We start from the raw sequence: 12728 nt of genomic DNA, 5'->3' as shown, positions 1-12728 counted from the left end.
GTCATGTTATAGGCGTTTACGTATATTTATGCACTCTACACGTGTCTTGCGGAGGGGGGATTTTCAATGTGTTTATTGTACTTTTAACTTGTTTTTATACTAAAAATAGGTATTGGGGTGTATATATATAGTGTGTTTGACCTCTGTTGCAGATAAAAGACATTACAGTGGCTATGGACGAAGAGGACGGAACATGACGGGGGGGGGGGGGGTGTTACTGGGTGTAAATATAAAATAAGATCTTATTACCTCCTCTGCAATGTCTTTCTGTTTATAACCTGACATCACTTCCTGTCTTCCATAGAGACTTCCTGTCTGGGTAGAAGTGAGATCAACACCTTGTGGAGCTCAGAGCAACTGCAGCCCCGAGAAATGCCTCGTAGTGTGAACGAGGCCTTGTGCAGTGCGTGTGTATGGATCATATATCCTTATAGATGGGGTCATCCCCACTCCCCTCCTATCTCATATATCTCATTTAAAATCAGGACAAAAAAAAAAATTGAATTAAAACAGCAATTTGATAGTGTGTTAATAATGATTAGGCTAACACTAAATTGAAAAAAAAATTTGGCATGGTTGTTGGTGGCAGACGGGCTGGTCTGAGTATTTCTGAGATTTTCATACACAACCATCTCTCGAGTTTACAGAGAATGGTGGGAAAAAGAGAAAATATCCAGTGAGCCGCAGTTTTGTGGAGGAAAGTTAGGTCAGAGGTCAGAGGAGAATGGGCAGACTGGTTCCTGATTATAGAAAGGCAACAGTAACTGAAAAAAAACACTCATTACAACCAAGGTATGCAGAATACCATCTCTGAAAGCCCAACACATCCAACGTTGAAGTAAATGGTCTACAGCAGCAGAAGACCACACCGGGTGCCACTCCTGTCCACTAAGAACAGGAAACTGAGGCTACAATTCGCACAGGCTCACCAAAATTGGAGAATAGAAGATTGAAAAAATGTTGCCTAGTCTGATGACTCTCGAATTTAGCTACAACATTCAGATGGTAGGGTCAGAATTTGGCGTAAACAACATGAAAGCATGGATCCATCCTTCCTTGTATCACTGGTTCAGGCTGGTGGTGTAATGGTGTGGGGGATATATTCTTGGCACACTTTGGTCCCCTTAGTACCAATTGAGCTTTGTATAAACGCCAGGGCCTACCTGAGTATTGTTGCTGACCATGTCCATCCCTTTATGACTACAGTGTACCCATCTTCTGATAGCTCCATCCAGCAGGATAATGCACCATGTCACAAAGCTCAAATCATCTCACCACTGGTTTCTTCAACATGACAATGAGGACACTGTCCTCCAATGGCCTTCACACTCACCACATCTCATCCAATAGAGCACCTTTGGGATGTGGTGGAACAGGAGCTTTGTACCATGGATGTGCAGCCGAAAAATCTGCAGCAACTGCGTGATGCTAACATGTCTGAGGAATGTTTCCAACACCTTGTTGAATCTATGCCACGAAGAATGAAGGCAGTTCTGAAGGCAAAAGGGGGTCCAGCCCAGTACTAGTCTATGTACCTAATAAAGTGGCCAGTGATATATATATATATATATATATATATATATACACACGCTGAGCACCATTACCATAATGACCACCCAACTATTATTGAGCAGATCCTCCTTTTGCCTCCTAAGCAGCCTTGACCCACCGAGGCATGGACTCCACTAGACCTCTGAAGGTATGCTGTGTTATCTGGCACCAATCCGTCAGTAGCAGATTCTTTAAATCTTGTAATTTGCGGGGTGGGGCCTCCATGGATCAAACTTGTTTTTCCAGCACTTCCTACAAGTGCTTGATTAGACTGAGATCTGAATGATTTGGGAGTCAAGTCAACACCTCAAGCTCGTTGTTGTGTTCCTCAAACCATTATTGAATTCATCAGCCCAGGCCACCTGCTTCCATTGCTCCATGGTCCAGTTCTGATTCTCACGTGCCCATTGTAGGTGCTTTTGGCTGCGTATAACTGGTCTGCCGCTGCACAGTCCCATACACAACAAACTGCAATGCTCTAGCCCGTTTTCCCACAAAAGTGAAGGACTACAAGTCCCAGCATGATCCCAGGGATGTAGGGGTCAGATCCCTGGATCTCAGGGGTTCATGCAGGAACTTGCTCTTGGTCTGCTCTGCTGCCCCGTAAAAAGGCCACACCGCCGCAGACATGCCGAAAGGCTTTCTGGTGAAGAGGAGTGAAAAGTCCCCGGGAATGAGTGTAGAATGAGGACAAGGAAGAGAGCAGGCTGCCCCCCCTCCCCCGGCATGGATGATGTACAACATTTCTGAGCAGAGGCCAGCTCTGTGCCCCATCAGAGGATTTCCTCCCCTGGCCAACCCAGCTTTCAACTGCAGCCCTCGGCTGCCCCCTGTCGGCCAGTTCGGGAACACAGAGTAAGTGGCCAACCTGACCACCCGCCCGGTGAGCAGAGAGTACCTGAAGCGGAGCTTCAGCTTGGGACAGGGATCAAGAGGAGGCAGTGAAGAAAGATAGAGCGGGAGGGGGGCCAAGTTTCTGCACCATGGGCCTCTAGGTTGTACTTGCCTCCCTGGGCCAAAAGTTGCCAGTCAGCCCCTGTTCCCTGGTATGCTTAGATCTTTGAGTTCATGAATATACGTACTTACGTATCCTTTTACGAGGGCTACCACCCTCTGCGATGTATTTGTGTGCATAATGAAAAAAGAGGAAGGGGGGTTCTGCAAATATTGAGGGAGAGAACTGTCGTAGGCACATACACACCATTGGAGAGTCTCCAAGAAATAGAAATAGTGAAGGAAAGACTCAGCCCATCAAACTTCACCTATAAACTGAATTTCACATTTGCCAGGATGTACCCCATTATAAATTAATTTTTTATCCTGCCGTCATTAGCCAAAACCATTGATCTCCAAACTGCAGCCTTTTGCTTGCTTTCTCTTTCCTCTATTGTCTTACTGTAGCACCCTCTACTGTGCTAGATGTAGATAGTTTTTTTTGTAGAGTAGGCTGTAGTGTAGGAAAATTTGGCTTAGCTGAGAGCCAGGCTGGGTTGAATTTGGGTCAGGGCTGAGTGACTCAGGGAGGCTGGCTGACTCAGAAAGCAGCATCTCTGGTCCTCACCCTGCTTTTTGGAACCTTGGAGAAGCTTCCAGAAGTAGCGGGTGGAGGCTAGGAGGAGCTGTTTGGCAAATTTATGAGGTAACGGTTCTTGACCTAGCAAAGGGGCTGGAAGGGGGCCTGGCTACCTCATAAATAGACATGAGTCATGCCAGCAGGGGCAATTGGGTTAAAGATGGAGTGCTGAGGAGGCTGTCGGAGGCCCTCGCAGGGTGCCCCCTAGTCTGGGGGGGGGTCGACCTCAGGCCCGGGGCTGGGGTGCTGGAAGGATCCCCCCCCCAACATGCAGAGGATCCCCTTTCTGGAGGTACGAGAGCAAGGAGAGAGGACAGCGGGAGCAGGTCAGCACCTCCGGGAGATCTCCTGAGAAGTCGCCTGGGTGGGCTAGTGAGCAGGGCTGATGTTAGAAATCATGGGGCCCCCAACAGCCTAGATGACAGGAACAGTAAACCATGTTTTTTTTAATTCTTTTTTACAATTTTAGTTTTTTTAATTTGTTACATTTTGTGAATGGCCCTGTGGGGGTTGGTGAAAACTCAGGGGTCTGAATCCCATGACACTTAACAGAAAGAGAAAAAAAGAGAGAGAGCCTCAGCTGCAGAGTGAACGTACAGGAAGCGCTCTCTACTGGGGCTCCCTGTTCATTCACAAATGGAAGCATTGTAAACACAGGGGGATTGGTTCTAGTACTTGCACCCACTCCTGCTGCTCCAGGCTCCCCTGTTGAACTTATGGGGCCTGGGCCCCGTACAGAAGGGCAGGTGCTACCTGCTTATCAGCGGCTCTGCTGGTGTTTAATCAGTCTGGGAGGACTGTGGAGAAAGTGTTAGTCTGGGAGGACTGTGGGGAGACATTAGCCTGGAGGGCTACTGAAAGGAAGCAGCTGCAGTCAGGACGGTTGGCAGTGCCTTAAGAGGTGGTGCAGGGATCAGTAGCCACGGGGATGTATGCTGGACACTGAATTTTGCTACCCAATCAAAGGACCTCAGGTTCCTGCCTGTAACGAGCTATTGCTCAAAAATCTGAGTGCCTTTTTGTCAGATTCACCAAACAGCGTGCCAGCTGAGTGGTGCAAGCAAGCTAGTGCTGGAGGAAGATGAGTAGTCTATATAGACCAGTGTTATTCAACCTTTTTTCCAGTTGGGGCGCCCTTGTAAAGTATTTTCAGCCTTAAGGCACTCCTGGCCAAGGCTTGGTTCACGTTACTGTGTGTCGCGGAACACACGCAAAATGGCGCTCAATCCTGACACACCGACAAGTGCTCTGCTCCTCCTGTCTGCCAGGGTGGAGCCCAGAGCCCTGGGTCCTGTCTTTCCTAAGAAGACCAAGCCATACCTGCACCATCAGTATCCTGGCTAGTCCTAAATCCTGGTCCCAGGATTGGAGATTTCCTCCCACCCAGATCGCTGCAAAATCTCCAGGCCCCAGGTCCCCAATTGGACTTTACAAAACAACAAGGAAACTTAAAAGCCAGTTTTCTCCAAATAAAACAATCCTCCTTGAGCTTCTCAACCTGACAATCCTGGTTGACATACCCGCTCACAGCTGACTGCACTGTCACATTACACATACACACACACACATACACACATACATACACACACACACAGACACATGTATAAAGCCCTTTAAAATGTCCTAGCACAGTACCTTTCCTCATTTAGCCGGGTACTGCACTGTAGGGGGAAGCAGAGAGCACAGCACACCCCCCCTCCCTTTACTTTCACTTTGGTGAGGCTGACAGAGCTCCCTCACAGTTCCGATGTACGGTTCGGCAGGGGATCGGGAGATTGGGCTCATCTGATAGCCTTTCTCTCCCATGATCCTGCGGCATACCTGAGGACCTCTGGTGGCACACTGGTTGAGAAAGGCTGATATAGACTGTATATAGGAAGAGTTGTCCCTGAAGTTGTTTAAAGTAAAGTGGTCATCCCTTAATTTCCCAATCCCTATCCAAGTTTTAATCCCTCAATAAAAACAAAGCAATAGACTGTTCTCTGACTGAAGTGTGCCTGTGAAGATTTGGTGTGCCTGGCTGTGCAGGGTGGTGGACCCCATTCTACTTGCAGCTCCTTAGTGGGTGCCTTACATAACATCCATGATTACACATGAAGATTATACCTCAGATAAAATCCAGACATTACAAAAGAATTGCAAAAAACGATTTTAGAGGGTTTTAATATTTATTAATGAAAAACAAACTAAAAATTAAAAAATACAAACATGTTGGGCTCAATTTACAGAACAAGTCGAAGGATCTTTATCTTAGCAATGAGCAATCTTCTAATCGTGGGTGGTGTGTAGGTGCTACCTCGGTTTCTCACACATGGTGAGGGCTTCAGGGTTTCTGACTGGGGAGAAAAATTAAAGTATAACTAAAGGCAAAACTTATTTTTTTTCAGTTTTGGATAGAGTGGAGAGGGATTAGAACCCCTGGCAGTTTTTATTGCCCACTGTGCCCCCGTGCCGATCCGGTCACTGTCATGACAACCTCTCTGGGAGATGTCCCCTCAAGGCAACCTCTCCCTCTTAACCATCTCCAACATCTCCCGGAGAGATTGTCATAACAGTGACCGGATCGGCACCCCTGGAAGTTGGTACCCCATAACAGGAAGGAGATACATGCAATGTTAGTTCCATTTGGAACAACTTTATTGTTCCTGCAACTCTGTCTGCAATCCCCTCTCAGGAGATTGTTTGGCGCCCTTTGTTCCTTTTTAACTCAAACGGAATCCCCTGAAGAAGTTGCATAGCGAAACGCGTAGCGATTCCTTGGGTATACTTGCACATTAGAACCCCGTTGATCCAGGCACAGGAGGTCGACCAAATTTATGGTCCTCAGACAGAGACCCTGCTATTTGTTGGACCACATATGGGTTATTTTGGTTTAGGAGCATACTGTTGCACTGCTGTGCATATTCATCTCTGTGATGGTTTTTATGTAATTTTATACTAATACATTGTGTTTGTATCTATATTACTGTACGTTTTTTGCGAGATTAATCAGCGGATGCCTACAAAGTCCTACTATCCTTGGGGGTTACTGTCCTTTTCCTTCCCCCCTTATTTTTGTTAACTAATTTCAGGGGATGTAGCAACACTACATTTCGGCTCACGTCTCAACATTTGTACACTCTATTTGCCCCATTTACCATTATCATTCAAAGTGAAAGTAAAAGAAATTACCCACATTTTGGGTTGTCCCCAGAAAAGTAAGGGGCATTAGTTCTGGTGACCTGGGGGTTCCCAAGGAATTCCCTTTTTTTAGAGGAATTTCCACTCCCTTCCTGTTTGGCTATGGGACATTGGGGGTGGGCACTCAGTAATGTAAGGAGCACCAGACCAAAAAAACCTGGGATGGATCAGAGCCATTATGATTGGTCAGCACCCCCACCGAGAATCACTCCCAGATCTTATTCTTCGGTGTGGTGCGCCTTCCATTTCCTGACTAACAAGGTGCCCGCCCCCAATGTATTCCCCAAAAACAAACAGGCAGCTCTTATATCTTTTTTAGTGTTCTGTCAGCGCTCAGCCTTTTCACCCAGCTCTCATATTTATTTATTTATTACAGGATCTTATATAGCACCATCAATTTACACAATGCTTTACACATACACCAACATTGTCAAAACTATTGGGACACCTGCCTTTACACGCACATGACTTTTAATGGCATCCCAGTGTTAGTCCGTAGGGTTCAATATTGAGCTGGCCCACCCTTTGCAGCTATAACAGCTTCAAATCTTCTGGGAAGGCTGTCCACAAGGTTTAGGAGTGTGTCTAAGGGAATGTTTGACCATTCTTCCAGAAGCGCATTTGTGAAGGTCAGGCACTGATGTTGGACAAGAAGGCCTGGCTTGCAGTCTCCGCTCTAATTCATCCCAAAGGTGTTCCATTAGATTGAGGTCAGGACTCTGTGCAGACGGCTCAAGTTCCTCCACCCCACACTCGCTCATCCATGTCCTTATGGACCTTGGTTTGTATACTGGAGCACAGCCATGTTGGAACAGGAAGGGGCCATCCCCAAACTGTTCCCACAAAGTTGGGAGCATGATACTAACCAAAAGGTCTTGGTATGCTGACGACTTAAAAGATCCCTTCACTGGAACTAAGGGGCCAAGCCTAACCCCTGAAAAACAATCCCACACCATAATCCCCAGTCCACCAAATGATTTGGACCAGTGCATGATTTGCATTCCCGGGTCTACATACCTACATATTCTATTAGGAAAAGGCTACATAGCCCATTAGGAGAAGGCTTCATAGCCCACTAGGAGAAGGCTTCATAGCCCATGAGGAGAAGGCCTCATAGCCCATTAGGAGAAGGCTTCAAAGCCCATTAGGAGAAGGCTTCAAAGCCCATTAGGAGAAGGCTTCAAAGCCCATTAGGAGAAGGCTTCATAGTCCATTAGGAGAAGGCTTCATAGCCCATTAGGAGAAGGCTTCAAAGCCCATTAGGAAAAGGCTTCATAGTCCATTAGGAGAAGGCTTCAAAGCCCATTAGGAGAAGGCTTCAAAGCCCATTAGGAGAAGGCTTCGTAGCCCATTAGGAGAAGGCTTCATAGCCCATAAGGAGAAGGCTTCATAGCCCATTAGGAGAAGGCTTCGTAGCCCATTAGGAGAAGGCTTTGTAGCCCATTAGGAGAAGGATTCATAGCCCATTAGGAGAAGGATTCATAGCCCATTAGGAGAAGGCTTCGTAGCCCATTAGGAGAAGGATTCGTAGCCCATTAGGAGAAGGCTTCGTAGCCCATTAGGAGAAGGCTTCGTAGCCCATTAGGAGAAGGCTACATAGCCCATTAGGAGAAGGCTACATAGCCCATTAGGAGAAGGCTACATAGCCCATTAGGAGAAAGCTTCATAGGCCATTAGGAGAAGACTACATAGCCCATTAGGAGAAGGCTTCCCCTATCCGTGCTGTATTTTTATTTTATTGTATGCAGATTTGGAAAGAAATGGGGATACCACAAAGTAGGGCTAGTCTGTAGCTGACACATCCCACCATTGGAGTCATAGAAATAGAAGCCAAGAGAAGTCTTGGCCCATCAAACTTTACCTATAAAAACGTCAGTTTGTAATGTGATCAGATTTGATGGCCCTGAGGAAGCCAGAGGCATATACCCAGAAATTAGTTGGCTTTAATTGATGCTCTAAACCAGGGATCTCCAAATAGCCCTCCAGCTGTTGCGGAACTAAACGTTCCATAAGGCATTGAAAAACTCTGATGCTTACAGACATGACTAGGCATCATGGGAATTGTAGTTCCTAAACAACTGGAGGATCATAGCTTGGAGACCCCTGCTCTAAACCAAGAAATATTTCAAACAGACCGACAGAGTGTTAAGAAATTTTGTACTGGGCGCTCCCCAATAATCACTCCTTTGAATGAAATATCAATTTTGCCAGGATGTGCCCCTGTTGTATGGACTAAACAGTTCCACCTGTTAAAACCCGTAAAGGTAGGTAAAAAGGAGCGCCCAATATCCAGTGAAATGCAAGTTCTGTTAAGTTGGGCAGGAATTAATCAGGAAAATACTCTTCCAACCCGCCCCCACCATTGCCTACCCATTGACCTACAACTGAGTGAGTCAGTCCAGCGCAATCTCCAACCCTAAAGAGCTACATGTTGAAGCCCTTCCCTCATTTGTCAAAAGAATCAGCAGGTGCGTTCTCTCCGGTGTTGAATCAGAATTCTTTCATCTGTAATCTGAACACAGCAAGGACATTCTGTGATGCGTTTAACAAGATTTCCCTTCTGAGTAAAGGTTTCCCGCATTGGACATGAACCCAGAAACTCACCCGCTTGAATTCACTTGTGTCCAAGAAAATTTATTTTGTCAGTGAAACATTTCTCTCATTCTAAACATTACAAAAGAAGCTCATATGTGACTTCTCTGGTGTGTAAGGAGGGTGATTTTCTGTGTAAAACATTTCCCGCACTCCGAACAGGAAAAAGGCTGCTCTCCCGTGTGACTTCTCTGGTGTATAATAAGTTTTTCTCTCTTGATGAAACATTTGCCGCACTCCAAACAAGGAAAAGGTCGCTCGCCTGTGTGAATTCTTTGGTGCACGATAAGATCTCCTCTCTGAGTGAAACGTTTCCCGCACTCTGAACACGTATAAGGACGCTCGCCCGTGTGAATCCTCTGGTGTTCAATAAGCGCTCCTTTCTGAGCGAAACATTTCCCGCACTCTGAACACGGATAAGGACGCTCCCCCGTGTGAATCCTCTGGTGTTTAACAAGCTCCCCTTTCCGAATGAAGCATTTTCCGCACTCCGAACACGAAAAAGGGCGCTCGCCAGTGTGAATTCTCTGGTGAACCATAAGCGCGCCTTTCTGAGTGAAGCATTTCCCGCACTCTGAACAGGAAAATGGACGCTCGCCTGTGTGAGTTCTCAGGTGTTGAATAAGGTTTCGGTTTTCAGCGAAAGATTTTCTGCACACCAAGCAGGACAATGAGCTCTCTCCTTTGTGAATTCCCTTATGGCTTAAAGAAGATTTCTGAGGATTAGATGGATCTGTTGACGTGTCTGCGCTGTGAGAACTTAGATGGACATCTGAGGTCATAGTATGAGATTTATTAGAAGATTCCTCGGGGTTAGACGGAACTACAGATCTTACCAACCAGAAAGAATTGACTTTTGGAAGACGTGAAATGTCACTGTATTCTGCGTTACAATGTGGAGATAAAATAAGATGTCCCTCCAATGTATTTATACTCCACAAATGCTGTCCATCTGTTGGAAAAAGATTTTAAATATAGGTTATTTTTTGGTACACGTCTTACATTCAGAAATCATATATTGGTACAGAATTCAAAACTCTCAGAGGAATAGAGATGGACCTTTCATATGGTGTACAGTATCTCCTCCTCATTTGTTGGGAACATGACGTTATATTGAGGAATGGAGATGGACCTTTCATATGGTGTACAGTATCTCCTCCTCATTTGTTGGGAACATGACGTTATATTGAGGAATGGAGATGGACCTTTCATATGGTGTACAGTATCTCCTCCTCATTTGTTGGGAACATGACGTTATATTGAGGAATGGAGATGGACCTTTCGTATGGTGTACAGTATCTCCTCCTCATTTGTTGGGAACATGACGTTATATTGAGGAATGAAGATGGACCTTTTATATGGTGTACAGTATCTTCTCCTCATTTGTTGGGAACATGACGTTATATTGAGGAATAAAGATGGACCTTTCATATGGTGTACAGTATCTCCACCTCATGTGTCGGGAACATGACATTACATTGAGGAATGGAGATGGACCTTTCATATGGTGTACAGTATCTCCTCCTCATTTGTTGGGAACATGACATTGAGGAATGAAGATGGACATTTTATATGGTGCACAGTATCCCATTCCCCACCTAATTTTTTGGAAACATGACGTTATATTGAGGAATGGAGATGGACCTTTCATATGGTGTACAGTATCTCCTCCTCATTTTTTAGGAACGTGACGTTATATTGAGGAATGGGGATGGACCTTTCATATGGTGTACAGTATCTCCTCCTCATTTGTTGGGAACATGATGTTATATTGAGGAATAAAGATGGACCTTTCATATGGTGTACAGTATCTCTTCCTTATTTTCTGGGCCTATTCCCTGTGCACTGTCCTGCAGCAGGCCAATTTCTATCAAACTCTCATTAAAAATTATGAGACCGCAGGTGATAGAGCAGTCTCTGATGATATGAAGATCTACTAATTGTCAAACTGTTTTGCTTAAACTGCAAACCTTAGACTTGGAAGTAAAATAAATTGTGAACCATTTCTTCCATAGTGTCTGTACTTACTTGGGTCAATTTGTAGAGAATTTCCATCTTGTTCACTCTTCATCCCAACCTCCGCCGTGGACGGCTGATCACCCCCCACATACATCTCTACTTCTTCCTGCTTTACCTCAGTTTTTAAATGAATTTGTTCTTCACCCTAAACCCCCAAAAAATAGAAACTTTTACTAAAGCTGAACTCCAAGCAGATATAAAATAGACAAATGGATTCGGCACTCCATTCATAAATGCATCATTAAATGTGTTTTTAATACAAGCAATGTAAGTACCTAAATGTGACCTGGTAATAGTCTCTTGTAGTCCCTGTACAGCACAGCTCAGACTAGGAAAGGGAGAAGCAGCACCAGAACACAATTATCTCTACTGCAGTGCTAACAACGAACATGCTGATAGGAGGAAATTGCAGAGTGAAAGAGACAGGCTCATCAATCTACTTGCTCTCCATTCATTGTCCAGTCCCAGGCTGGTGGAGGGACAAGACTGGTGTGTGTTATTGACCTGCAGCAGAGAAATATCAGATCTGCTGCCTATTTCAGATAAAGTCTCCTTCCCTGTTATAGTGGGCCCAGGAATCCACCACCTTGGTTTGCATCAGCACACTGGCCTGGACTCACAGGAGCAAACAGCACCATGTCATTCAGCATGAGCCCACCATTGGAGAAACCCAAGGAAGAAGAGGACACGTGATGCTATGTGACCAGACACATGACCCTACAGAAGAAAGTTTATTTTATAGATTTCTTTAAAATAATAAAACTGGGGGTGTAACAAGGGGGAGCTAGAAACAATGTGGGGAAACAAAGACTGCACTTCAGATGAAGAAGTCAACATTAAAACAAGAGAATACATAAAAGAATGTCCTCTCACAAAGTTCAAAATCACTTCGGTGTTCTATACAAGGAGTCCAATTACCTGATGATGGTGGGGGATGGTGTGATCTTCCTGTGTGGAATCCCCGGAATACAGAGGACGGGGACATCTCTCTGGTGGGTTTGTGTCACTAAATGGGTCCATTATGACGTTCTTCAAGGGGTCTTTGTATCCTGAGAACTCCTCCATTACACCAACCTCACCCTTCTCCTCTTTTATCTTGTCTTTAAAAGCCCATTAACAATCATCGGATTTATACCCTGAATATTTTATAAAAAAAGGGGGTTAGCTGTAACAATAAAAAGCAAGTCTAAATGAATCTATCAGCTATTATTTTTCCACTTAACCTTATATGAGATAATGTGATTGTGACGGTACTCACCGTCACTGGGAGTGAAAGACAGATGCGTAATGGTTTGGATTGCTTCAAATGGGGTCTGTATTCAGACTTATGCTAATGTGTATTGTACTTCAATGTCAGACAGGCTCTCCCTATTGTTTGTGTAGTGAGTGGGATGTGTATTCTGTCCAGACAGCTAGATAAATAGTTCAGGTTAATTCTATTTCTGTATACAATTTTATCTGCATATGATAATGTAATCAGGCAACCCCTGACCTGTGTGTGGTAATTTGATCAGGAGGGGGATGTGCTCATGTGTGTATAAATTGAGTGTGAAACTGTTCAATAATGAAGGTTCCAAAACTTGTACAAGCTAAGTTGTTGGCTAGCTTTGTATGAGGGTGGCTGGGAAACTCTGGTATATATGTTCATGACTGTAGGGAAGCCATATACTGACGGAAGACCACTAGTACAGTGTTAGTTGGTGGTTCCGTCACAGTGATCATCTTGGTAGGAACTAGACACACACAATGATCACCATCCAAACATTTAGGCTGTATCTCTACTATAAACCAGAGGCTCTGGGTGGACAGTTGG

At 45.0% G+C, this 12728-nt stretch overlaps 1 protein-coding gene across 1 annotated transcript in view; it reads right to left on the bottom strand.

Annotated features, from left to right (window-relative positions):
• Positions 1-8848: 8848 nt before the first annotated feature.
• Positions 8849-12728, bottom strand: part of LOC309564408 (uncharacterized protein) — a 71620-nt gene continuing 67740 nt past the window's right edge. Inside the window, exons 14-16 of the mRNA XM_082269036.1 lie at positions 11834-12030; positions 10925-11060; positions 8849-9848 (exon numbers count right to left, since the gene is read on the bottom strand). Of these exons, the coding sequence (XP_082125162.1) occupies positions 8989-9848; positions 10925-11060; positions 11834-12030 (1193 nt within the window). The 3' untranslated portion in view covers positions 8849-8988. The remainder of the gene's footprint in view (positions 9849-10924; positions 11061-11833; positions 12031-12728) is intronic.

This window comes from Pelophylax lessonae (genome assembly GCF_965119305.1).
Source record: "Pelophylax lessonae genome assembly, chromosome: 9".
Classification (NCBI taxonomy): domain Eukaryota; kingdom Metazoa; phylum Chordata; class Amphibia; order Anura; family Ranidae; genus Pelophylax; species Pelophylax lessonae.
This window is presented reverse-complemented; position numbering and strand designations above follow the sequence as displayed.